The following is a 26,312-nucleotide window of genomic DNA, read 5'->3' as shown; positions in this document are numbered from 1 at the left end:
CGTTTCCGTAGGAATTTCGGAAAAACTTCTATCCCCAAGGACCTGCCACATGTCAGCTTTTTACGATCAGCAGTTCTGACTGCGTGCTGTCTGTTCGATAACAGATATGCGGTCGTGAGATGGTAGATGATAGACAAAGTGTGGTCGTAACTGAAGGTAACGCAAACTTTTCAAATTGCTCCAGTCGATCAAAGATCCATCATTGTGACTGATTTTAACTATGCTCCACGTGTTATGATTGTGATATATTAGGCAATTTTTTTGTTTCAATAGCACAAATATTTGGTCAGTGCGTAAATTTCTATAGTTACTTAAAAAGTGCTGTAGCTGTTCTTTTTAATATTGTGTTCCGATCGTGCCGGATGAGCACATAATACTCTACATAAAAAAAGTATTTTGGCACTGTTATAAATTAGTTGACTTCGCTGACATTAAGGTATGCGAATTAACGTATGTCATCTATCAGAAATGAGCGAGACGAGCGAGAAATTTTTAATGCGCTATAAAATATCAGTCAATATAATCGAATAATATCATTTTTGCAAGAAATTCGGAAATGTTTACGTTTGTGAATGGCAAATATGTTGCCTTATTTCGATTGAGGCTCTCTGACCACCACATGTTGAGAACGTTGTAAGTTTTATTTCCTCTCGAGGAAATGAATTATTTAATAGTTTCATTTTCTCGTTCTAGCAAGGAGGCAAAGCGCGGCGTTGAGTTCCGCTACTCACCGCAATACCTCCAGAATTCGACGGAAAGTGGGGAACAGAAGTTTCTTAATGCAACGGAATTTCCTAACACTAGGTTCCCAGGTTATTTCTGCCAACCCTGCTATGTGCGGTACATAAGCTTGAAGCTAAAAAAAAAGTTCTACTTATAGTACAAAAGCTCGTAATCAATACACCACTGCACCGTGGAATTTTGGTGGCACAATCAAATATGCTGTTTTTTTTTTCATTCTATTGTTCATTTGAAAGTCAGAAAATCCGTTAAAGCTTTGTTGTAGTTTAATTAAGGCGGAGATTGACTCAGGAGCTGTTCTGCCAGCGGAGACGTGTGCCGCGAGTGTGACAAAAGCACAGCGAGCTCTATTATTTATATTATTATTACTGGTTCTCGTGTTACCGTATTTGGTATGTGGGGGCGCTTCATGTCAAACTTTTATTTTTAATTATTTTAGTAGGTATTTATTTTTTATTATTAAACAATTGTCTATGAGTATGTGTAAAATATGTTTATTACAGTTTTTCAAACGGAAAGAACCCAGTGTTAAGGCACTCCGTTCCCCACCGCCCGATTTGGCGAGACTGCTTGATAAATAGTCGAACTCAAAGCCGCGCTTTTGTCTTTTAGAGTTGAAAATATGTTTAAATATTTATAATGATTGTCTCGAATGGGAATTGAACTCTCAACTTTCATGTCACTGTATGTTATCAATACAGTTATCATTATGTATTTTCTTAATTTAAATTGATTTTTTATTATTAGTATTTCACCATTCAACGTGACACTGGCGAAGTGATTAGTGCAACAATTAGTATTTCATATTCACAAAATAGGTTTATGTAGAAAAAGAAAAAAAACATTTTTTTTTTTCAGAAAATTGGACAGAATCTGGGTAAGTGAGTATCTTAAATTTAGGTTCCCTCTGTTTACCCTGCTATATGCGGGATACATAAAAAAAAGTTGCCTTATAAAAAGATTGAGAACTACTGGCTCGTTCAGCGCACAGTCAAGGGCGAGTCAAGGCTACAATTTGACTGTTCAATTGACAAAGCAGTGAGCGGTAACACCCACTGCGACGGTAATCGGGGGTTCTAATAACGGAACATTTTAAACGGTCGGTTTTAGTATTTAATTTGCATGGTTTAGTTAACGTTGATTACGCTTTGTGGAAAATAATTTTACGTTAATAATACTGGTAAAATAAAGTTATAGGTAAGTTGTGATTTTTTGTTGCATCCCACATGTTGCAAGGGAGCAGATAAAACTGTTGTTTTAAGACACCTCTTAGTGTCAAGACAGTCCTTTTCCCATTTTCCGCATAAATTTCCAGACATTTATCCATATTTATCTTATTTATTGTTTGAGTGAGGAAATGAAAATAATTAATTCTTCCAGGTGGGAATTGGTCAGGTCTTTTACTTTTTTTATTTGTAAAACAATCGATATAAAAAATAAGTACCTAATAAATAAAACGTCAAATAAATTTCGATAATAGTTTATAATCTCATTATAATAGGTACACTCATATTGCGGGCGCTATGAACATTATGTACAAGACGTTACATCCTACTCTACTCGTATAGTCTATAGGTATAGTCACGAAGCACAGACAAACATACATACGTACACGTATATTTAAAACTATGAGAAAACATTTACAATATCTATGTATATTTAATTTCTATATATAATTTCTTAAACTATTTTGGATTATTTTGTATCGCGTCGGAGTTTGAATTGTTTTCTTTTTCAATAATGTGGTTAATACATGATTTCTTATTATTTTTCTATAAAATTATTTAGCTTTTAGAGCTAAATAAAAAAATATTAAGTTCATTAAAAGATGTAACAGTTATATAATATAACCATTTCTATATTAATTATTAAATATTGCAAGGAATATTATATTATAAGATTTCACACGTAACATACCTACTTACATATTTATCAATTTTCATAACTTTGTCTTATATTTTGAGATTTTCTAAAAAATAAAATTATTGCTATTTACAAGAATTCTATTTACAAATTTACTATCACAATCATACACATAGTTTTATATAATTAGAAATATTTCATTTTACAATTTTATTAAATGAACCCTCTTTTAATAATAATTGGAGAACTTTCTACTTCAGCTCACATTCGTAATGCCAGCTCTTAGAATATACATAAGATATTTAACTACATAATCATTTGCTACTGTCCAATGGTTTATTGGATTTTTACAATGACATATACCTAGTAAATAATAGGTGATTTGCTAATTTCCATCAAATCCATCCTCAAATCGCTTAGTCGTTATTTTCTCTATAGTTTTTAAAATAGTTTTCGGGTCACAAGAGTTTCGAGAAGAATGTATTTGGGGCCGTCATCCGCGCTGGATCTAGAATTCTAGGGTAAGTGGATCCAAGAAATGGTCTGAAAGCAGCTCTGCTGGTCTCTTCACTTGGACTGGTTGTCGCTTCCTGGGTGGACTCGTCTTGGGTGTCAAAGGAAGAGTCGTTGTTAGAACTGCCGGCCCCCATGTGAAGCTTCCTAGTGTGTTTCTTGAGATCGAAATTTCTGCAGAAACCTTTAGCACATATGCTACATGTAAAGGGTTTTCTTTCATTATGAGTGTGCATGTGGAAAGTGAGGTTGTAGATCTGGTGGAACGCTTTATTACAAATGTTACATTTGTACGCCTTCTCCCCGCTGTGTGTCAATCTGTGGTTCTTGTAATTGCCTTTTTGATGGAATCCTTTTCCACAAAATTCGCAGACGAATGGTTTGTACCCGGCGTGGATTCTTGCGTGAGTGTTAAGAGTCGAGGAACGATTGAATGCCTTCCCGCAAGTCAAACATTTATGCGGTTTCTCTGACGTATGTATAATCTTGTGTCGACACAACGTGGAAGCTTGTCGAAAACCCTTGCCACAAATTTTGCAAACAAACGGTCGAGCTCCAGTGTGAACGGGCATGTGCCGTGTCAAATTGTAATGAGCATTGAACACCTTACCACAGTCACCACAAGCGAAACTTTTATTTTTTGCGGGGGAGGGAGTAGGGCCCGTAGTAGATGATACCGCATGGTCTGCTGCTGGGGCTCGAGGGCTTGGAGGTCGTTGAACTGGAGACTGCACTGGTGGAGGTCTAGGCAAGTGTAGCTGGTGGGCGTAAGTTAATGAGACCAGGTCTGGGCCGTAATAAAGTAGTGGATAATGAGATACGAGTTGCCGTCTCGCAGCTGGTATGTACTGTTTAAATGCGGAATCAAGAAGTTGCGCACCGTAGGATAGAAAGCCTGGTGGAGGAGGAAGTTCAGGGCTGACGGACTTCTTTCTGTCAGGTTCCATCAAACGCGCTATGGAGAAGTTCAGCACAGGTGCGGTCGGGGCCGTCGGCGTATCCGGAGACTTGGCCCTCTCGGGGGACGACTCGCGCGGGCCCTCAGGGCGCGCCGTCGATTGAAACGGCTGCATTCTCGACAAGTGCCTGCGGAGAGAATAATACTTTTAGTTCTAGACGTATTGTGGCGGTTACGAGACAAAGCTCGCTTGTTTTAAGCAAATTGCGAGGGGTGTAGGGGTGTAGGGGTGTACCCTTTTCGATTTGTTGCGGCGCCTTTGTGGAGAAATCGTTTGCAAACATTCGTTCGCATTGCGTTTTGAATGGTATGAAATGGAAAAGGACCCTTCAATGCGTATTCAAACTCGAACTCCACTGTCGCTACTAATTAAGGAAGTAGTTGTTTGGATTTTCGAAAATATATTTGACTTCAGTTCTCGTACGTGTTGTGTTTTACCGTAAATGTGTAAGGTATGGTAGTATATAATACTCTGTTGTACCTACCCATGTAAACCTATGAAGTCTTTTCAACTTTATCAACTCAACCTACCTTATTGTCGTTGCAACAGCACAGAGTTATATTACATGGCTGAAATCAACATTAATACATTGTAAAGCGTATAAGAATTTCAATGTAGCTTGATATATAGCGTGAGAGCTTTTGAAGATGGTTTGGCTTTGGACGCTTCCAAGAGGTCCAAATTTTATACGTTTTCTAGATAAATATTTTCTTTCATAAGTAAGTATGTGGAATAAAACTTTAAAAATGTTGAAAATATAAAAAAAAACATTTATGTATACTAAAATGCAGTATTAAAAGTTAGTTTGGTTTATTGTGCTTTATTACGTTACTATAATAATTTCGATGTAACGGACGTTTATCATGTTCCATAGGTATACAATTTTTGTTATTTCCACTTCACAGAAGGAGCACTATAGTGAAAGCTACTAATTGTCATAAATATCAAACGTAAGCTTTTCTATTAAATAGTATAATTAATAAAAAATATATTATTATTATATGTATAACGATTTTTTAAAAAAAAAGTACATTTCGTAAAAACTTCAATTATCAAAATAAAGGCCACTCAACAAACCCAATGTGTCAATCAAATCAATAAATAGCTTTTATATTTAATCTGTGAAGTGCGTCAATTTTATATCGATTATCTATAACCAATATAACCACACTTCCGCCGGAAACACTGTCCCTTATAATAACCCTTATTTGTTGACAGATACCTAGTTGATGTGGAATTTTAATAATTCTAAGATGAATATATTGAATATCAACATATTTCCCCACTTTGGTAACAAGACGAAACGCAGCGTAGAATTCTGCCATTCAAAGCAAATTTCCAAAAATTTACGGAAATTAAACATAGATCTTAACAGTAGGTTTTCTCTACATATCCTTCAAAATAAAGAATAGAGTGTGAAGCTCAGTTTTTTGCGAAGAAGAGATTATGGCTCTGACGCTGAAAATTTTGCAAGATCCCGACGGCGGTAACGTCGTCTGCTGCTTTACTCGAACCTCGTCATGTAGCCGTCGATCTGGCTGGATGTGAAGCTCATAAAAATAGTTCTTCATATAGGCCAGAGCGGGATTAGATTATTAGTTCATTCCCCCTTATAGTGAAACCTAACCTACAACTATCACTTTTACAGTCAGTGGGCAGCAGCGACCACTTATCATCAGGTACAAAAACGACGCTGTTCCACTGCGCCATGATGGTCCTCACTTTTATTCATTAAATAAACTATGGTATTATGTTAATAGTGCATTTCGCTTTTAAACGTTGGATTGATTTAGTAACTTGATTTACTCTATAAAATGCAGGACTCGCGTAATTAAAATATGTTCATTTATTTTATTTACTTGCTTTTCTATAGTTTTTTTGTATTTTTAAGTGAAAAACTTAATTATATTATACAATATTTAATAACATTTCTAATGTTTAAATTTGATTATTGTGAATATTAACTAATAAATACTACACCAATAATATAGTTCATATTAAAAACATTTAAATATAAGCACACAAAAAAAACTATAATCTCTTAATCATTGTAAACGTGAACGGCCGCCCTCGACGTCACTCCGTGTCCCGCAATAGGCTTATTACCGCCATCAGACTACCCTCCTGTCACTTACATGTAATCTGAGGTGTTGTCATCGCGAGCGGAATGAGAAGTCACTCACACACACATAAATTGGTGCTTTTTTATCTTTCTTTAAAAGTATGAACGTCTACTTTCCTCTCATTTCGTACTTTTACCAAAAGTTTTACTGTTTTACCAAAACAGGGAAATTTAATTTAATTGTCATTTTCCGAGGGATCGAACCCACAAACGTCGTCGCATTGAAACAAGTTCAGCTGTTCCGGAGATCAGCCGGGACAAATACATAATATTTGTTTGTATTTTAGTATCGTGTATCGATATTTATAGATAATATAATAAAAATAATATATTGTATATAATGAATCATAGTAAAATTGAACTCTTAACTGCTTAAATCCAATGAATCACACCAAATGTCACACAATCACGAAAACACACTCAAAATCGAAATATCAACATAATAATAAACAATTTGCGTCTCCCCCACACTTGTTATATAATACGACCATTTTATTTTGAAATTATATGTAATACATTAACTTTGAGAGTGGAGGTCAAATAATTTTGGTTGTTCGTTAACGGTTAAACGGAACAATTTAGCGGGAAGTATTAGAAAGTAAGATTATTTTTACTTGTTATTGTTGTAATTATAGATTTTGGGCGATTATTTGACGTGTTCTTGATTGTAATACGTAGTTATATATTTTTTGATTGAGTGGTCTGTAGAAATTCGAATTTACTGTAGAAATTAGTAGTAATTATAAATGTCGTATTTAAAATTTAGATAGTTAGGTTTGCAATTTCTGTTTTGTAATGTCTGAAAATAGAAAGAGCCTTTTGACATTGTTAAATATTTTTTTTGTATATTCTTTAGATTTCATTCTAGAGGACTTCTACTGACTTCTTACCAAGATATAGAATAGACGAATAGGAACTCAGTAGGACAAGTTGATGATAAAAACATTAAAAACTTTAACCTAACTTTAATTAGTCTTCCTGTTAAAATATTTCAAAAAGTACCTACAACACGCTGTAGGGCCAAATGAGGATAAATATTTTTCTAAATATTAAGATGATTAACGACAAATAAATTGATTCATAACTAAAACTCCATAAAAGTAAATTCATTTTTATTATTTCAATACAAACTTCACCGCCATGACACAAAATAAACGGCAAATCCGGATTATAGTATTTAGAGAGAGACAGTGATAGATCATGTGTAGCGTTAGAGAGAGATGCAATTAATTATGTTTGCAGGGTGTTTAAGTTTTCCCTACAACGCCCTGAATGTAAAATTTTTATTCTTAGTTATTTTATACCAAATTATAGAACATTTTTACATAAATTGTAATCTATATGGTATACTGATACACTATATTACTTTTGTTTTATCTCAGTTTTATCTAAATCTGTTTAGTTAGTTAGTTTTTGCCTGATAGTAGAACAAACAGCTGGTTGGATGTCGTGATGCAGGACATGAGAGCCAATGGTTTAACCACCGAGGTCGCAAAAGATCGTGCAAGAAGGCAGATCCTGGCAATAGCCGGGATTAATGCCAGGAGGAAGAGGAAGAAGTAGAACAAACATCCATACTCACAAATTTTCACATTTATAATATTAGTAGAATTTCTCCTAATATACAGTATAGTAGGCACAGTCTACAGTAGGCAGAGTAGGTACCTACAGTGGGGGGCGCGTCGCCGCTAATGATCTCTGGTAATGACGTCTCGAGGCGACAGACGTCATAACTCATAATGCTCTATCACAACTCGTATTGAGTGCAGCTTTGTAATTTGTATGGGGAAATCGTTGGAAATATTTTAAATTGTCGATTTTTTATACTTTATATCAAAGGTTATAAAATATAAATAATCAAATAATATAGATAAAAATTATAAAGTTTAAATATGATAATTAATAAGGAAAATAAAAAAAATTAAAGTCATTAAAAGTCAAATTCGAATTTTAAATATAATAAGTAGGTACATATATTTTTTTTATAACGCCATCGTGGCACATGAGCACAAGGATGTAACTGTAACGTGGCAGTTGTGAGTTCGATCCCAACTCTAGGGAATAAATTATCATTTATTTATATTTTCATTTCTTTGCTCTGGTATATCAAGGTTCGCAATGCCTCTAGAATTCGGCGAAAAGTGGGGAACGGAGTGTCTTAACACTAAGTTCCCTCTGCCTACCCTCCTATTTGCGGGATACAGCGTGAAGGTGAAAAACAAAAAAATGTAAATAGCTTGACTACGACAAACTTACGCTGCAGCGTAGTGCTAAAAAGTAGCAGCTTAAGAAATAGCTCAATAAGAACGGAGTGTTGTAACAGTATGTTTCGAGGTTCTGCCTCTCATATATGTGCAGGCTATAGCACGCTGTATCCTATTTCTAATTTCTCCACTTTTCAAAATTTTTAAATATTTTATTTCTTAAATGGGAATCGAATCCACAACCGAGGCGTTTATAATCGCACTTTGTACTTCAGCATCACGACAGCGTCAACCAGCTACTTCTTTAATAAATTTAAATATCACTTATATCTTTAACCCTTAGTGTACTTGTGCCGAGTACTTTTTGAATAAGTAGATTAGTTAGTTTTATGTTCAGTTTTGTACTCTAACGCTAACAACTTAAAGTTGATTTTTACATGACGAAATCTTAAGTAGTATGTGCGTAATCTGCAATCATTGAAGAGCCAGATGCTATCAGTTACTGAAGATCTACAGATAGGTGTAATTATGATATTGACTGAGATAAGCTTTGTACAGTGAGCTGATGTCAACGCGATGAGATAATGGGAGGGGTGATAAGGTAGTGTCCTAAAAATTAGATTGACACCTTTATGGCGCAGTGGTCGATATATCTATAAACGAGTATTCGTTACTACAGAGGTGGGTTCACTTAGTTAAGTAAGGAAAAGCGCGGCGTTGGAATACATTCAATATCTCTAAAATAACTAGGAGGCAGTCTTTGTAACTTCCTAAATTTCACCTAAATTTCACCTAAATTTCAATTTGAGGCACTATTCTTTTATTATTCTAAATATTCCACATATGAAGCTGATAACAAGAAACTCAACAGTTGCTCGCATTGAAAATGGGATAAAGTGACTATAAATTCTTTATTGGCCTTGAAAAGAAATATGAAAATGAAACAAGCGACGAAAGTAAGCTCCATAAGAAATTTATTCCAGGTTATTGTGGGCGTGAAACAGTAGGTATATGGCGAGAAGACAAAATATGCAAAAGACCGGATGTGAAACTAAGTTAGGTAACTATTAGGTAATTTGAATTTCAAATAGGTATACATACCTACTTAAGATTGTTAAAAATTAAGGTGAATGCTATATTACTACATATAATCTAAAAAAAGCTTTCATTGGTATTAATAATAGGTACATTTGTTCCTAATAGCAATCTTTTAAACATACTCCAAGTACCAACAAACTATTTCTGCATTACGACGATTTTATATTAAAATTAAACACAAACAAAAGAACTTGGCCCTTTCGACTCAACAACACGTTTAAAATATATTTATTAGAGTACGTTTTTAAGCTCATAAAAGTGTACTTAAAAGCTCCACTACAATATTGAAATCAAAAATATTTTCATTACAAACAATTCAATGTTTAAATCAAAACAATAAGTTCTTTAGTACAATTATTAATACTAAAATTCAATTAAATGAAAAAGCTCCGTTAACCGTCAACACTACATAATGAGTGGTAAAAGAACCCCGACACACCTCTTTGTGCATACGAGTAGTTTTGTATCAAATGCACCTGGTTTCTCATTCTTATAGCTTATTTCCATAGGGTCGAATAAATTGAAAGGTATTAAAATTCAAGGTTATATAAATAAATAAAGGTAAATTAAAAATAGCTTTTTTTAATTTAAAATATTAGTTGAACCTGTGCTTGTTGTAAATGAGCAAAATCAGTCAAATATATGTAATCGTTACATTTTTACGGTGCCGTAACTTAAAAGAAAATACGGATACTTTTTATATCTTTCTGTCGGTTTAGACTAAGTACTTTTATTAAGAATGAAGAAGAAGAATTTGGAAGTAATATCAAACTGAAAATAATATCAAATATAAACGTCTACTACGGTCCCTTAAAGCACATAAAATATTAAACTTCTTAGTCAACATCGCAATTAAAATATACGATTAGTTTTTACTGTAAATCGATACCTGTCTCCTGTTGACCTGGAAGTAGGCAGTAGTTTAGACTGTATGTGGTTCGTCTATCAGAGAACATAACAGTTTTATATGTAATATATCTTTTATTTAAAGCTTGGTTTCCACTGCGAAAGACAAATGAGCGAGTAATGCTTAGGCGGAACGGACTCCTTTTTAATGTATTTTAGATTTACATTTCCACTGACAAAGAGAAAGTAAATATATCTGAATTATTAAGTATTAGGCTCGTTTAATAGACTATTAGGGGACTTAAGATATAAACTTTATTTTTTTTTTCTCTCTTTGCAGTTAGCCACGTACCAACTATTTCATATAAAATATGGCACATTTATACGAACCAATTACTCTACGGCAAAGTAATTGAAGTTCACACGAGCGATTGATTGGTTAAATTGCCTATTAATTGTATGGATTAAATCGAAAAATAAAGGGTAAATGTTATGGTGGAGGGTGTGGATTCGATTTCTGCGGGGAAATATTAGTTATTACCAAGTCAAGTGAGGAGCCTTTGGTTATGGAAGCTGCTTCCACTGCTAAGAATACAGGATTGAAGTCGTAAGTTAGGTTTATTATTTTTTAAAAAAGAAAAATGCCAAGGTAAAAAGGTATATAAAGTATTATTAACCAACTTCTCATGATATATTTTTATGTCTTTAGTTTACGTGGCGGTGTAAGTGGCCTCATTGAAGGCGAGACGGGTGTAGGCCTAAATTCAATACGAAGGAATATTTAAATAGTTCTATGGAATCTGGCGGAAATCAAATTCAATCTCGATTTCAATTCAAATTCGCCAGGTTAAAATAATCTTCATATATTTATTAAATTTTATAGGTACTCGTAGGTACCTACTAGGTACCTACATAAAAGTCAGTTCGTAGAGTCACAGTCAGTCAATCCTTCTACGGCCACAATTCTACACTATAACAACACATATGGTAAGCAGAGGGAACCTGGGAACCTATGCCACGAGTCCTAAATATGGAACAACACCTTTTAAATGTTAACTTGTTAACCAAATCTGTCCACTACACTACTCACTTAACTACTCCTATTCCTATTAACAATAGAAAATGACCGCTTGACACAATTTGCAATTCTAACAACGATGATTGTCGATTTGACGGATTACTTCCATCTCGATATGTTTACTCCCGGGAGTCGAACCGCAGAGCAATTATAAGGGGCAAATATTTACACGACGACAGCGGCAGTGGGGTGGCATGTCGGTTATTTACTATTAATATAGACAAGCTTTATTTTTATAGCTTCACGCTGTATCCCGCATATAACAGGGTAAACAGAGGATATTTAGTGTTAAGACACTCCGTTAAGATTTTCGAGACATTACGTGTTGAGTGGTGGAATTTAACATCGCGTATTGACAAACTATTTATTTAAAACAAGACGTAGCCCGCGATTTTGTTTGCTGGGACTATAAATGGTAATATCACTTTTTCCTCCCGTTCTAGTAGGAATTTTGCTAATTTACTACAATTACAATATGATCAATCACTCGGTAATTATATACACGAAACATTTGAAAGCGAACCATATTTACAATTGTACATGTTGCAATAGCATTTAGTCTTCCACTATAAATGGACTATCAAGCACAAATATTTTTATAAATTATTTTCTTGAAATCAAGTAGTTATAATAGTTTTATGAGATTACCGTATTCAACCAATAAAACTCAAAGCGAAAGTATTAAATTATTCATTCCCCAAGTTCCCCCCCATCCCCCAACCCAACACTGTAGATAATATATTTTATAAGGAAATAAGAAAACCTCATAGATTATTTATATTAAATTGTCTCTATTTTTATTAAGCCTACACAAAATACCAACTATAATTAATTACCATGATTTTACACAGATTTAAAACGCCCCTTCTAATAGAGATGTGGACGTGGCCGATTGTCATCCCCTTTTAAAACTCCTAGGCATTTGTCCCCCTATCGGCATACACGGTGTACACGATACTGTGGTGAGGTGTCACCCCAAACTCGCCTCAGCGGGCAAAGCCTGTTATAAAATAGCTTAATTTGTGTAATTAATTAGAGATTTTAAAACGATGTTTAGGTTTAAAAATCTAATATCTCAATGTTAATAAAATATAAAAGATAGAAGATATCTATATAACCATAATAATGTCTAAATAAATATAAAAGATGTCTATGTAATATTAGATTATAATATGTTTTTACTTATAAAATAACCATTGTAGGAAATTAGAAAAACCATTGACGTGAGTACAATAGTTGTGGGTTCAATCTCGCTTAGAAAAAAAGACTTTAATATTTTTGGTTTATAAAATGGCGCTATGAGCAAACACGACAGAAATGTATATTTGCATAAAGATAAAATGTACCTACCTATTTTGCTTAAGAGTATAATATCTGAAACGTTGCTAGCCTGAAATATTAAAGTGTTGCTTAATAGAACAACCTAAGTGATTTAAGAACAAATTTCACTAATTTCAGCCATAGGCCTCCACAGACATTTTCTCGACAAAGGCATTGTCTCATTCACGCAACATTCAAATATTTGATCTTAGTTGTGAGGTTATTCTAAATTTGACTCTATGGTCAAACCTTTTTAATTTGAACTATGCACTTATCTTTTTGCGGAAGTTTAATTTTTTGGACCTAATCAGGCCCAAGTCCTTCTATTTCTAACTCCTACCTATGTAGGATTGATGTAGAAGTTACAATAACATTTTTAACACACCATTTGACGAAATCGTAGTTTATTTGAATTTAAAAACCTTTTAAATATATGCATATACCGACATAACTACCAATTTTAATAGGTGTCAGTAGTAATTTAACACTCATACAAAAGGTCTTTAAGCTCAACTCGCGCAATAATCTTTCCCTCATTCACACCTGATGTTTCCCGAAGGGAGAGCAGAGGGCGGAGGGCAGAGGGCAGAGGGCGTTATTAGATTAGACCCACGGCCATACACTTTGTTCAACTGCTGTAAACTGTTAGGCTTTGTGAAAACTCACTATTGTCAATTGTGTCATGTTAGAAAGCCTGCCATATTAAATTTGATATGCTCGGATTCATTTTATGAATTTGCTACGTTGCGTACCAACTTAATATAGGATTATTACGTGAGTATAACAGCGTTAAATTTTAATAACGACAATTAAAAAACTGTTAAACCTAAAAAATAAACTTTATATCAGCTGTAGCGGGTTCGAGCTTTAGATCGGGCGATCTAAAGCTCGATCCCGCTACTAAAATAACTAATTATTATCATAGTTCAATCAATATTTTCTTGTAAATTTAAATTAACCTTTAATATTACCTATATCTTTTTTCATTTCACTCGTAAAGTGCAGAACAGTGTTTCTGGTTAATTTCTGTTTCCATGGAAATGAATTGGTCAAAACTTATATGAATACCTATATGGACAACATCCTTACAATGTATGGATATTATCTTTAAAATGATAATGCTAAGAGAACTCGAAAGTAATTAAATTGTGCAAAGCGGGCAAAGCAAGGCAAGGTTACTAGTGCTTGAATTAAGTAATTTTGAACTTGTGCATGGGTTTTTTCAGCTTCACACGTCTCTAGTATGCATTAAGATAAGTAGAAATAAGTTAGTGAAAAGACACTCGTTTCTCCACAGATATTATTGATGAAATGTAATATTTGTTTACAATGTGTGCCAGTGAATAGAGACAATTAAACAAGTTCATAATATTAAACATTCCTGTTACATTCAAAGTTGTTATACAGAATATCAATATACTTGAAGTAATTGTCACTAGAACCGTCAATACCACTAAGTTTACTAAGAAATGTATAAAAACTAAATATTATACAAACATCGGAACCATTAAAGGATGAACATTGTAATAGCTGTCACTTCCGGTAGCATCCTGTCGGCGTGTTTAGGAATGAATGGATATTTACAAATATATCTATGGAGATTAGGAGAGGCTTAACAGATTATTTAAATATTGACCCGTTTAGGTCGCGTTTATGGTTATTAGCATTTTTTTCTGTATTAAAGTGTTAGAAGCTAGTTGTAACATAGAGGCACTATCTTGCGGCTCTACTTGCGAGTCGATCGTCGAGTCACTTCCTCGAGTGAGCATTGAACCCACAACCATCGCGATATAGTGATAACCTTGTGCCGCTGCGCCACGAAGGCCTCAAATTATATTAACACTCAATTTTTTTTATTATTTAAGTTATTAATTAATTAATTATTTAGGTTTCACGCTGTAACCCGCATATAGCAGGATGCGGAGTAGCCAGAGGAAACCTAGTGTTAAGAGACTCTGTTCCCCAATACACCATCCGATTTTCAAGACATTACTTGTAGAGTTTAGCGTCACATTTTCTCTTGTTACAGAGCAAATGAAAATGAAAATGCGGATCGAACCTACAACCGTCACCGTTACAGGCAGACAAGATATTTTATTTCCTTATGTAAAGATTATATTAATTTTGAAAAAATAAATATGCCTATTGTTGTGACGTAATGTCATACCTACATACATGCCATTAGCAAATTAGAATATTTACCTACCAACATAGGTTCAGCTTCGTTTGAAAATCGTTGAAGTCTTTTGAACTACCAATTTCTAAAACATTGTAATTTTAAAATTAATTTGTTTTTCTATTAGTTATATTCATTAACAGAGAAAAAGCCTATAATATGTTTTAGGGTTCCGTACGTAAAGGGTAAAGCGAGGCCCTATTACTAAAGAATCGGCTGTCAGTCAGTTTGTTAGTCTGTCACCAGGCCTTGTCTCATATAGGAGGAAACCAAGGAACAGAGTGTCTAGGTTACTCCTGGATGCCCATCGTGTTATGCGTGACAACTAAAAAAACCAGCCTAAACAATACGCAAAACTGGTTTCCACTATTAAATATGAAAACAGGTCTGGGAGAAGGAACAGTATCAAAACAACTTAAAAAAAAATTCTAAATTTTATTCTTTCTTTCATTTTTATGCCAGGTACTCTATATTGCTTTACTTTACCTATTCGTTTAAGCTTTATTTTGTAAAAAAATATATTTTTATAGAGGCCTGTCGTCGCGCAGTAGTATTCGCGTGCGATTTTCAACGCGAGAGGTTGAAAGGTTCAATTCCGACTCGGGAAAATGAAATATATGTATCTACCTATTATAATTTGTTTCGTCGCTTTGGTAAGAAGGCAAAGACCGGCGTTAAGGTCCGTCACTCAACACGCAATGCCAACAAATTTCGACGGAAAATGGAGAACGAAAGTGTGCAGTTACTTTAAAAATTTTAATAAAATAAAAATATTTACCTCTTAATTGGAGATCATCTCATAGATTGGTGAACTTGACAAGGATGGAATCTTCTATTTATAAAAAGAGTTCCTTCACTCACACATCGTATTTAAACTTAGTCACTACACTTTAACACTAAATTTATTGCAAGACGTTATTTTAAAATTATAATTTCAACTTTTTATTTTAGAGATCTACACCCACCTGGCTCTATGTCAAGTGAACATCACGGTCATTGCACGCAAGATGGCGACGTCTAACCGCGAAAGACGCGCGAAAAGTGGCCGTGGCAAACACCCCCGGACTCCGTGCCCCTCGAACCCCGGGCCTCGTACCCCCGCAACCCCTTGTACCCCCGCGGACCCCCAGATGTACCCAAACGCCATTCGCAGCCCAAGCGACGGTCGCCGCCTTCAATAATTCAACTCCGCCCCTCCCTTTCCATTTCCTACAATAATCTATCGCTTTCTCGCTCTATTGTGATGCGCATTTATCTCATGTTGTTCTCTGTTTCTTTCTTTTGTATGGATGTATGTATTTGCGTCTCACTCGTCAACTCAGGCGGGTCTCGCCGTGCATAATGCAGAATGTTTGGCGAACGTTTTATGAGGTTTGCGCAGTGTGATACAGTGTAGTGATGTGTAGAGGCTCTTTTCGGTTTCCATGTTAATTACTTATTTATAAGAATACAAATTAATTAATTTTAACTCAATAGTGTGTAGTTAGTACATATATTTACAAGAATTTCATCAGTGCGTTGAAAGACATCCAATCAAAGGTAAGAAGAACTCTACATATACTTTCTCTTCTATATTATCTCACCAGCTCTTTCTGGTTTGGAATGTGGAGAACGAAAGTGTCTTGATGAGAAAGATGTGTCTCTACAATAGCTTTTCAAGTTCCCTCTGCCTACCCTACTATGTGCGGACACAGCATACAGAAAAAATATTAGTCAGTTAGGTAGATGTTTTGAGAGTTGTCTTAATTAAATTCATCCCTGCAAGGGCTCTCTAACCTTATGTTACCTTTTGTTAGTTGTACAATAATAGATACCCAGACGCTATAATATCTTAGCCTATAGGTACACTTAGGTATATCTAAACACGCTGTCGCGTAAATTTTGAGAAGGGCAGAAAACTGGGGAAATTACCACTAGGTTAACCTTAATAAAAAAGATATGACCGTTTATATAGAAAAACGCGTATTTTGACACTACAAAAGGAATCAAAATGAAAAGGGTACTTCCGGTTGACCTAGAATTATGAATTTTAGCAGCTAGCATCTACAGGTAATACTCGTAAAACTATAGGTACATTGGTGGTTAGGTCCTCAAAAAAAGCCTAAAAAAGGGTCAAATGCTAGTCGGACCGCATACCGAGTTCTGTACCAATTTCAAGATTCTATGTCATCGTGAATGGCAATTTGGAATTGACAAACGCTTAAGCGATACAATTCAATCATATCTACTACGTCATATAAGTTGAGTTCTGCCACTCAACACGCAATTCCTCCAGAATTTGAGTAAAGTAGGAACTAAAGTCTTGGTAACGGAATTGCTGAACACTAGATTCTTTCTGTTCTTCTTGTCTTCTGTGCTCTACCGTGCATGCGGAATACATAAAAAAAATATATAGGTGAGCACTGAAGCTCTAAATGTAAATAATATAATATTTAGAGACTTTTGACACAAAGGAATTGTTTATAATTTTACACGGATTACAATTTTTAGTCCAACCTACCAAATATGGGTATTTGCTTGATACCCATATTAGCTTGATTTGTAAAATACAATACACACCATTAAGAAAGAATTTACAAAACTGGTTTTTAAACAGGTTATTTTAATTAATATTCTAGTTTTTAAAAAATATTATAAAAGTAACTGACGCACTAACTCGTTTACTAATACTAAAACGGTACCGTGCCGGTCATGTAGCGCGACTGCAGAACAAGAGATGGACAAAAAGGGGGATGTCATGGAATGAACCTGTGGGCCAGCGACACAGAGGAAGGCCGCTTACGAGATGGCGATATTACGAGACCATATAATTAGCCTAAATATTAAGCTAGCTGGTCCTCTTGAACTAGAATTGCTTATACCTAATAGGGAACGTTGGCAAGCATTGCAGGAGGACTTCACTTGAGAATGGTTTCTTACCAACTAAATACCTACGTAATGTTTAAAAAAATAACTGGTTAAGTTAGTTTGCGGACGATAATTTTACATGATATCATCATAAAAAAATTGATAAGAAAAAAATCCATACTTTAGGGAATTGAATTATTACCATTGAATTATTATTTTGTATAACAATTATTATATTATGACGCAAAGAATATTGAAAATTATTGAAAATATATATTTTTTTCGATAAATTTATCACTTTCGCATAATTTTTTTTTTATTTAAAGTATATTATATATATTTTTATGAAATAAAACGGACCCTTTCTAGTTTTCTTTAAAATAAAGACAACAAAACTATAAGGGCAGTACAAGCGCCTTAATGGGTTTTAAATATAGATGGCGGTATTCGCCAATGAAAGTTCACACTTTCGCTTAGAAGTTATAAAGGAATTCGATAGATGGCGCTATTTGTGAATAGGGATCTTCGAAATTTGTTTTATTTAAAAATGTTGAATATCATGTTTAATCAAGGATAGCCCAAGACCCCGGGGTTCCCAGATTGTGCTAGAATTGCAATTGTTTTTAGAATTTTTAAAGTGTTATTCTACACTTAGGAAAGACAAATACTTATTTTAGAAAAAATATTAAATTTTGTCTTTGTTATAAATCCGGACACAACGGAATGCAATGTAGTTTTTCCTGTCAAATGTTTGTACATAAAGCATACATTATTGTAGCTGTAATATTAATTATTTTAACCACCTTCGTAATAAGTAAATAACAAAATAAAAGGTCATGTTGAAATGAAACATCAATAAATTTTTAAACCAACTTTATTTTTAGCTAAAATATAATAATCCATACATCAGAGAAGTTACCTAATAAGTATACAGTTAAAATACCGCAATTAAAAATACAAAGTAAAAATTATATAAAAAATCAATCATTAAAAAGAAAGCTACTTTTATGGTTATAAAACATGAAATGAATGAAAAAAATAGCATTTGGGCCGATATTTTTTTCAGATCTTAAAACTATATAAAATTAACGGGGAATTTACTTGGACGGTTATTGAGTAAAACTCAGACGTAACGTAAACAATTAACAAATGTAAGTAATGTAAAAAGTCACGTTTAGAAACATTTTTTTAAATTCAACAAAAAAATTACAAACCAATTCGTCCCTAAACGCTGCACGGAAAAAGTGCCAAATTAAGTAGGTTTATTACATATTTAAAAATTACAACTAAAAAATAAGTATACATATAATATAAAAAAATCACCTAACATTAAAAAAGTACCATCAGCAAAAAAAAAAGGTTATACAAAAATCTGTCAACAGATTAAACATGTACATTAAACAGTGACATCCCTCAAAATCCGGACAGCACAGATGAGGAGAGAAACGGAGAAGAACAGTTGAAGTCGGTAAGAACAACGTCACTACTGACAAAAACATCAATTTATAGGTAAATTGCTTACAAACAGACATACATTCTATACTATTATGGCAAATCTATAGAGCTCCGGGTCAAGAGCGAGCGGTACTGTACCTAAAGTAGCAACTTACGCTAGTTTTAGTAAAAATTCTTAATGCATTCAAAATATATATAATAATAATATAAATATAGCTGCCGCTAATATGTACTGTAAAATGTGCTTCAGTTATTTAACAGTTCGATTAACCGGACATAACCAGATCGAACCAGTTTGGACCGGATTGTTTGAAATCCGTGAATCTATTATTTATATAATATTCTTTACCAATCTTTGTGCCTATACATTTAAGCCGTTTGAAAAGCTCTTACGGGGTAAATGTGTTGTTAAAAAAGAAAAAATAGAAAAAAAAAGCGTTCTTATATATATTATTTAGTATAATACATAGTATTTGATCGCTTATAACTATCTTATTTATTTTTTTAAGGAGTTTTACATAAATACAGTTAAAAGATAGTTCTACAAGCAAGCACGGGATTTACGTATAATTATTGATATGACTTTCACTTATTATAGGATTCCCCCGCGATATTTTTTATTTCTTTATTTTCTCAATAATTATTTATTATTAATTTCCAAACCAGAAACGGAAGTTTGTGCTTTTCAAAACTTGTGACGCAATCAATTCCTTATTATAAACAGTGAAAAACTCGCTTACTATCACGTAAGTATATGATAAATTTAAATAAGTTACTTTTAAAAATTAGTTTGTGCTTGTAGCCCTATCGCCTATTAAAAAAAAATTGCGAGTTGAAACGGGAGAAACGGGCTAGCTACGATAAAAATAAATGTATATAAAAAATCGACAAAAAATGAACCAAAAAAATCTGATTCTACTGAAAATATTTGTACGTTTTAAATGCCATTATAAATTTATATTTAATTAACTATTAAATACAATTATTTATATATAAGCAAGTTATATATAACCAGGTCCAGTGGTTTTACTAATAACCTATTTAAAGGGGGTGAGAGCGAGCGAGAGGGGTGTATGTGGTGTGGGCGCGTGCGAGCGAGACGGCGATACAATTTACATCGTGCTGTTATCCCACTCTAGCTGGCTGATGTTCCTATATTTGTGCTGCTTAGCGGAAACCACTGGAACGAAAATTATATGTCATTAAGTATCCTTTTTTACACTATACAAATATTGAGGCCATCGTGGCGCAGGGGTTCAAGTTGTGGGTTTGATTCTCACTGGAAATACATTTTTGTTGATATTTAATATTTATATTTCGTCATACTGGTAATGAGTTCGCGGCGTTGATTTCCGCCAATCACCACGTAATACCTCGGGAAATCGGTGGAAATTGGGAGCGGAGTATCTTAACACTAGGTTCCTTCTGCCTGTCAGATAGGATAATGCGTGCGCATAGGATAACTTAACTAATTTTAAATATATTACAGTACACTTACCCTCATCCTCCTCATCAGAGGAGTCATTGTGCGAGTCGCTGTCGGAACAGGAGTCAGCGTCGGAGTCGACGGCCGCACCGGCACTCGCGCTCGCCACGCCACACTCTGTTACCGTCTGTTAATATCGAAAATTATCAATAGTTAATTTTTCTAGGAAACGTGTAACTTGCGTTCTGACCACAAAGCAATACATTTTTCAGAGACTGAGAAATTGTTATATGCTTATTACAATGCTAGCATTTTTTTATTAAACATATATATTTTATAATTTTTGCATTTTTTGAGACATTAAGTGTTGAAAGCGGAACTCAATGCCTAATTCTTGTCACCAGGGCGAGGAAATTAAAATATTAAATAACTCATTCACTCATGTGAGAATCGATCCTGCAAACATAGTGTTTACAATCTTAGATGTTACACTAGGTTCCCTCAGCTTTCCCCGTAATAGTGGGATAGAGCGTACAAGCTTACCTCCTCCATAGGATTAACAGTGATAGTTAGCGCAGAGTCGTCCCACGCCATCTCCCCGTCATGCGGCGGCACGCGCACGCGCGGTGCGGCGCGACGGGAGCGCGCGCGCGCCACGCCCAGCGCCGTCAGCGCCACCATCGCGCCCACACAGATCGCTCCTATTAGCACTGCTACGTTATCTGTTGAATTAAATGTTGGTTTTTATTTCATCCTATATCTTATAAAACAAAGTCGCTTTTCGTGTCTGTCTGTTGTTTCTAACTCTTCTTCTTCTAAACCACCCAACGGATTTTGATGCGGTCTTCACCATTAAGTCGAGTGTTTTTCGTAGAAGGTTTATATATAGTTTATTATTTGTACATTCTTATGTAAATTAATATAAATACGATAAATGTGTATAAAGTCCTACCCGTTGAGACACTTTCGCGCATGCGCTGCTCTAATGGTAAGTCCTACATGAAAAAAATGTACTGGAGTATTGTTCCTCTTATTAAGATCTACAAAAAAGTCCGCGAGAGCATATTTGTATCTTTTAAGAATAACGTGTAGTGATCATTTTTATGTCTAAAAATAATAATTTCAATATATTTTTTATTGTGAGGGATATTTTTCCATAATGGTATTAATCTTTATCCTTTAAAATACTTTATTAATTTTCTACGTTAAACGAAGATAAAATTTGCTTTTTACAATATTTCGAAATTGCGAATAGTTTTACAGAAAAACGCTTTTAATTGTTGACACATCCCGCCGTTGACACATCAGCTGTATGTTACTCAAGTTTCACTTATCCCTTACTCTCGGCATATAAATAAGTATATTAGTTACGTTGGCCATTTAATGTAGACCAAAACTGTCTTTTACTGTTTTTCATTTTAATAAGTACTTTAGAAGTTGTTACAATATCAAGAAAATCCTTGCTGCGAAACGGCTCGCCACTCGCCATGCGTCCGCCGCGCCCGCCTGCCTAACACGCATCGGTGGTTCAGTGGTAGAATGCTCGCCTGCCACGCGGGCGGCCCGGGTTCGATTCCCGGCCCATGCATTCTATTTAATTTTCCTCACAGGCAGCCACATCGTGCTTGCTTTTCTTCAGGGACAGAATACCCCCTTCAGCATTAACCACAAGCTCGAAAAAAAAAACCGGCTGTCTCTATAGCAACGAAGATTTAGTTAGAAGCGTTTGCACATATTGGATAATTGGAGTTGAATGTATTATTTAAGCGCGATATATTTGGTTTCACATTTTTTGTAGTAGTTAGAGTAGTAGGTAGGTTTTTGTTTATAATTTCTTCCGTTTAAAAATAGTCATTTAACTATCTAAAAATAGTCATTTTAATAAGTACTTGAAAAGGTAAGAACAGATTTAAAATTACGGTACCTACTAAAAAATCCTTGCTGTGTAAAACAATTGGAAAATCCTTATTGAAACTACAAAAATGCGGGTTGCATTAGGGTTTAATTAATTTTCGCATTATCTTAAGTGCTTTGCAAACATATATTACATGAATAATCCAGTAGTTAAAGCGGGCGAAGCCGCAAGAGGGTCGCTAGTTTTATAATATATAGCAAAAGATATATTGTTTATCTGCGATAGACGGGCAATAAATATCATCTAAAAGGTAAAAGTCCTAAATCTGGAAACATTGACTCACCGCCGAGCTTTACCTCGGGCTAGGGCAAAGAAATGGAAATGTTAAATATATACATAATTTCCTCGAGTAGGGATCGAAACAATAACTTGTCGCGTTTACATTCACACGTGTGTGCCACCGTTTCCCACATTATGTTGAATTATTGATTATTAACTCAACGCCACGCTACGCCACAATCCCAGAGAGAGGAAATGAAAATATTTCATTACTTTGAGTGGGAATTTAACCCACAACCGTAACACATAATTGAACAAAATATATAATTTGTAAAATACTCACTAGAAGCATGATCGTGCGCGTGATCACGTAAATCAAGTAGGCGGGCGGAGGGCATCTCCACCGAGTGGGGAGAATGGAGAGCGTGCGCGGAGAACGCACGAGGGGCCGTCATCGAGCCCTCTATGTTGTTTGTTTGTACCTACAATGTATAATATACTTAATATAATTGATAATTAAAAGCTCCCCACACAAAAAGCTCTAAAAAATAAACAAACCAGTAAAAAAGAGCTGGCTAAGAATACTCTCGATTTAGACCAAAAGACAAATAACTAAAGCAAAATCGGTTCATACGTCTCTTACAAAACAAATATCAAAATTGTAAATGTAGCACTATCTGAGACGATCAAAGAGACTTATCAGCTTTATAACATTATAGTATCCGCTATTCTTTCGTAGTTACATTTTTAGTCAACTATCCAAGTTATCTTGATTAAAAAATTGATTAACGCCCAACAATTATCAAACCTTTGTCGCATTCGAACATGAGTTAAAACTAAGTTTTATTACAGCTGAATTCAAACCCACCTTATCGCGTGCGACGTCTAATTTGTCTGCTAAGCCGGAGGGGCGTTGCGCGTGCACATCACTGGCGGCACGAGGATGTACCACGGTTAGCTGTTGTGTACAACTTGTGTTAGTATATTTTGATAGATTTAACTTTATGGTACAGAAACAAAAAAATACAAATAAATATGTTTTTAATTTCACACTGTATTCTGAAAATAGCAGGAAACGTAGTGGTGTAATGGCCAAACCGGCTACTCCAGTGGAAATCGAACCCACATTCATAGCGTTCACACACGAAATAAAGCGACGTACTAAAAATAATTTAGACATCTATTTTCGTCTTTTTTATCATTAATAGGTTTGTATAGTGTGTACACTTACAGTTTGCACATATTCGTTGCTTGTGAACCTTCCGTTGAGCTCAGAGCAGGTGAGCTTGAACACGCGATTCAGGTAGTATGCTGGTTTCTTGTTGCTATACTCTATTTCACGAAGGACCTGTAAAACATCCATTGTTTGTCTTATTATATAAGCACTTCTGTTTAGAATAATAATAATAATTATTAGTATTGAGTGTTGAATAGCGAAGGAAGTAAAAATATAAAATATTTTATACTCCGAGTGCGAAACGAATCCACAAACGCCACGTTTAATTTTAAAACCTCTTTGGTTGCAGTCGTGGGAACCAAAGAGGTTTTAAAATTTTTAGCTCCCTCTAAACCGCTTCTGGAGCTAAATGACTATTATACTATTATACATACTATATTTTACACATGTTTTAAACCATCGCAACCTCCTAGATTATGTAAAAGTTAACAATTAATTGAAAACGTACCTTTTGATAGCTCCGTACAGTGTCTGCTCCAGTCAAGCTAACCCCGTCTCTAGTGAGAGTAGCTCGTATATCTGACACGGGGAGTGTAGCGCCGCGGAGTGCCAGCGCCTCGTGGTCGGGGTTTAACGCCGGGTAGACGGATACCACACAGGAGTCGAGTTTTTGTGTGTCAACTTCTGATTAAAAAGGAGAAAAGTTATTGAGATACTCCCTAATGGGAGAATCTAAATCAAAGTTTGTTTTATAATCTACTTTAAAAGGATAGTTTTATAAACTTTTTGTTAAATTATAAAGGTGATATATTTTTTTGATACAATAGTTATATTGTATAACAGAACAAAATGTAGATTATAAAACAAACTTTGATTTTCATTCTCCCATTAGGTATGTAAGGTAATATTTTTTATTTTCACTTTCCTCAATGTTAACGCATAGTACCAACACAAAGTATCACATAGCACAATAATTAGCTTACATCAACATCTGAAAATTATTTTCATATTTCCCCATTCCCGTTTCCCACATAAACATCACCTCTAACTTCCCCATCCCCATCCCCCCTCGCCAGCACTTGCACCCTCAGGTCCGGGAACACCGCGAGGCCGGCGCGGAAGTGCGTATAGTCGCGCGCCGCGTCCGCGCTGCCGTTCAGCAGGATAGTGGGCGTTTGTGGCGCCAGCACCATCACGTAGGATTCCGCTGGACGAGCCTTTATTACACGGCCGTTGTCGCAACTGTGGGAACATATAAATTTAATAAATATGTAAGTTTACAACTTCATTAGTAGGCATTTAATGATGACAATTATGACACTTCATACCCCACTTTTTGCCCAACTTCAAGTTCTTGTGAAATTACTTTAAATTTATTAATTAATCCAACACAACAAGCCGCCGTGGCGCAGTTCAAGTTTTTCAAGTTCCTTCTGCCTGCCTTGCTATGTGCGAGATACAGCGTGAAGCTAAAAAAATCTAATATAAAACCGTGCTTCATTTCATCCGAACGAGGAAATGAAAAATTATATCCAAAACCGTTGCGCCTTCATCCTGATAATTCCCCCATGAGCCTTGTAAATAATAAATAGTGTTTGTCACGGCTCGTTCTTTGTCCGGTATTATGTTCTTATATTCCTACCTTTCTAAATATTCCTACCTGCATGGACCTTGGACCGGAACTTAGCCGGAAGTACAGCTTTCATTGCTTCCCACATACAAATATTTTTAGCAGACTGAGATCGAACCGTGACTGGCACTCTAGTGTAAATCCTCCAAAAAGAATAAAACAAAAATACTAACGTGATAGTAGTAGCAAGGTGCACATTCCGTCTTCCTGGCGTAGGGAAGGCGCGCGCGTCGCCGTATGCGACTCGACGTACCAATGTTTCCACTTCCGCTGCTCCGTCACCCTCGACAGATACTGACTTTAGATCTATTTGGGAATTAATGAAAGTCATAACATGTATATTAGTTTTAAATAAAACGAATAGTTTCTAATTCCTTACTTCATGGTTAAACATACGATACTTTTTACTTAAAAGTTAAACAATCTTACGACTTCTACGCAGTGTTATAGTTGAGTAATATGGTAAAAAAGACATTTATGTTTTAAAGTAATGACCAGAAAGAATAAACACAACAATACTAACATAGATCAGGTGCCAGACTGAGTCCCTCCCTACATCTGGCGGTACAACGCAACGCAGCGGCGGACTGCACCCCGCCCACTAGCACTCCGAGACCTGCCATCCAACCGTGCATGTGGTGTTTCATGTCGTTTTCTGTACCTGCAATATGAGAGTTGAATTTTAGTAGTTTATGACTATAATTTGTCTGATTATATGACGAA

At 35.0% G+C, this 26,312-nt stretch overlaps 2 protein-coding genes across 3 annotated transcripts in view; both read right to left on the bottom strand.

The window, feature by feature from the left end:
* Positions 1–2,207: 2,207 nt before the first annotated feature.
* LOC146529589 (uncharacterized) lies at positions 2,208–15,966 on the bottom strand. Its single transcript, XM_085202091.1, has 2 exons — positions 15,699–15,966; positions 2,208–4,203 (listed from the first exon to the last, which is right to left on the bottom strand). The coding sequence occupies exon 2, from the start codon at positions 4,188–4,190 to the stop codon at positions 3,063–3,065; it is 1,128 nt and encodes a 375-aa protein (XP_085058217.1). The 5' UTR covers positions 4,191–4,203; positions 15,699–15,966; the 3' UTR covers positions 2,208–3,062.
* Positions 15,967–18,623: 2,657 nt separating this feature from the next.
* Positions 18,624–26,312, bottom strand: part of Cals (calsyntenin 1) — a 164,957-nt gene continuing 157,268 nt past the window's right edge. Inside the window, exons 11-20 of one of the 2 annotated variants that reach the window (XM_085201356.1) lie at positions 26,113–26,250; positions 25,763–25,895; positions 25,002–25,201; positions 24,468–24,640; positions 24,014–24,130; positions 23,651–23,740; positions 23,126–23,264; positions 21,192–21,370; positions 20,721–20,835; positions 18,624–20,402 (exon numbers count right to left, since the gene is read on the bottom strand). In XM_085201356.1, coding sequence (XP_085057482.1) covers positions 20,335–20,402; positions 20,721–20,835; positions 21,192–21,370; positions 23,126–23,264; positions 23,651–23,740; positions 24,014–24,130; positions 24,468–24,640; positions 25,002–25,201; positions 25,763–25,895; positions 26,113–26,250 — 1,352 coding nt within the window. In that variant the 3' untranslated portion in view covers positions 18,624–20,334. Of the gene's footprint in view, positions 20,403–20,720; positions 20,836–21,191; positions 21,371–23,125; positions 23,265–23,650; positions 23,741–24,013; positions 24,131–24,467; positions 24,644–25,001; positions 25,202–25,762; positions 25,896–26,112; positions 26,251–26,312 lie in introns of both variants that reach the window. The other variant, XM_085201355.1, reaches the window with a different exon arrangement.

Source organism: Heliconius melpomene, chromosome 18, assembly GCF_056956725.1.
Source record: "Heliconius melpomene rosina isolate 202511_hmr_F chromosome 18, ASM5695672v1, whole genome shotgun sequence".
Lineage (NCBI taxonomy): Eukaryota > Metazoa > Arthropoda > Insecta > Lepidoptera > Nymphalidae > Heliconius > Heliconius melpomene.
The sequence above is the reverse complement of the archived record's forward strand: the minus strand, read 5'-3'. Positions and strand labels throughout refer to the sequence as shown.

What these genes read in the sequence shown, in the direction of transcription:
- LOC146529589 (XM_085202091.1), bottom strand. Translation starts at nt 4,190, where the DNA reads ATGCAGCCGTTTCAATCGACGGCGCGCCCTGAGGGCCCGCGCGAGTCG.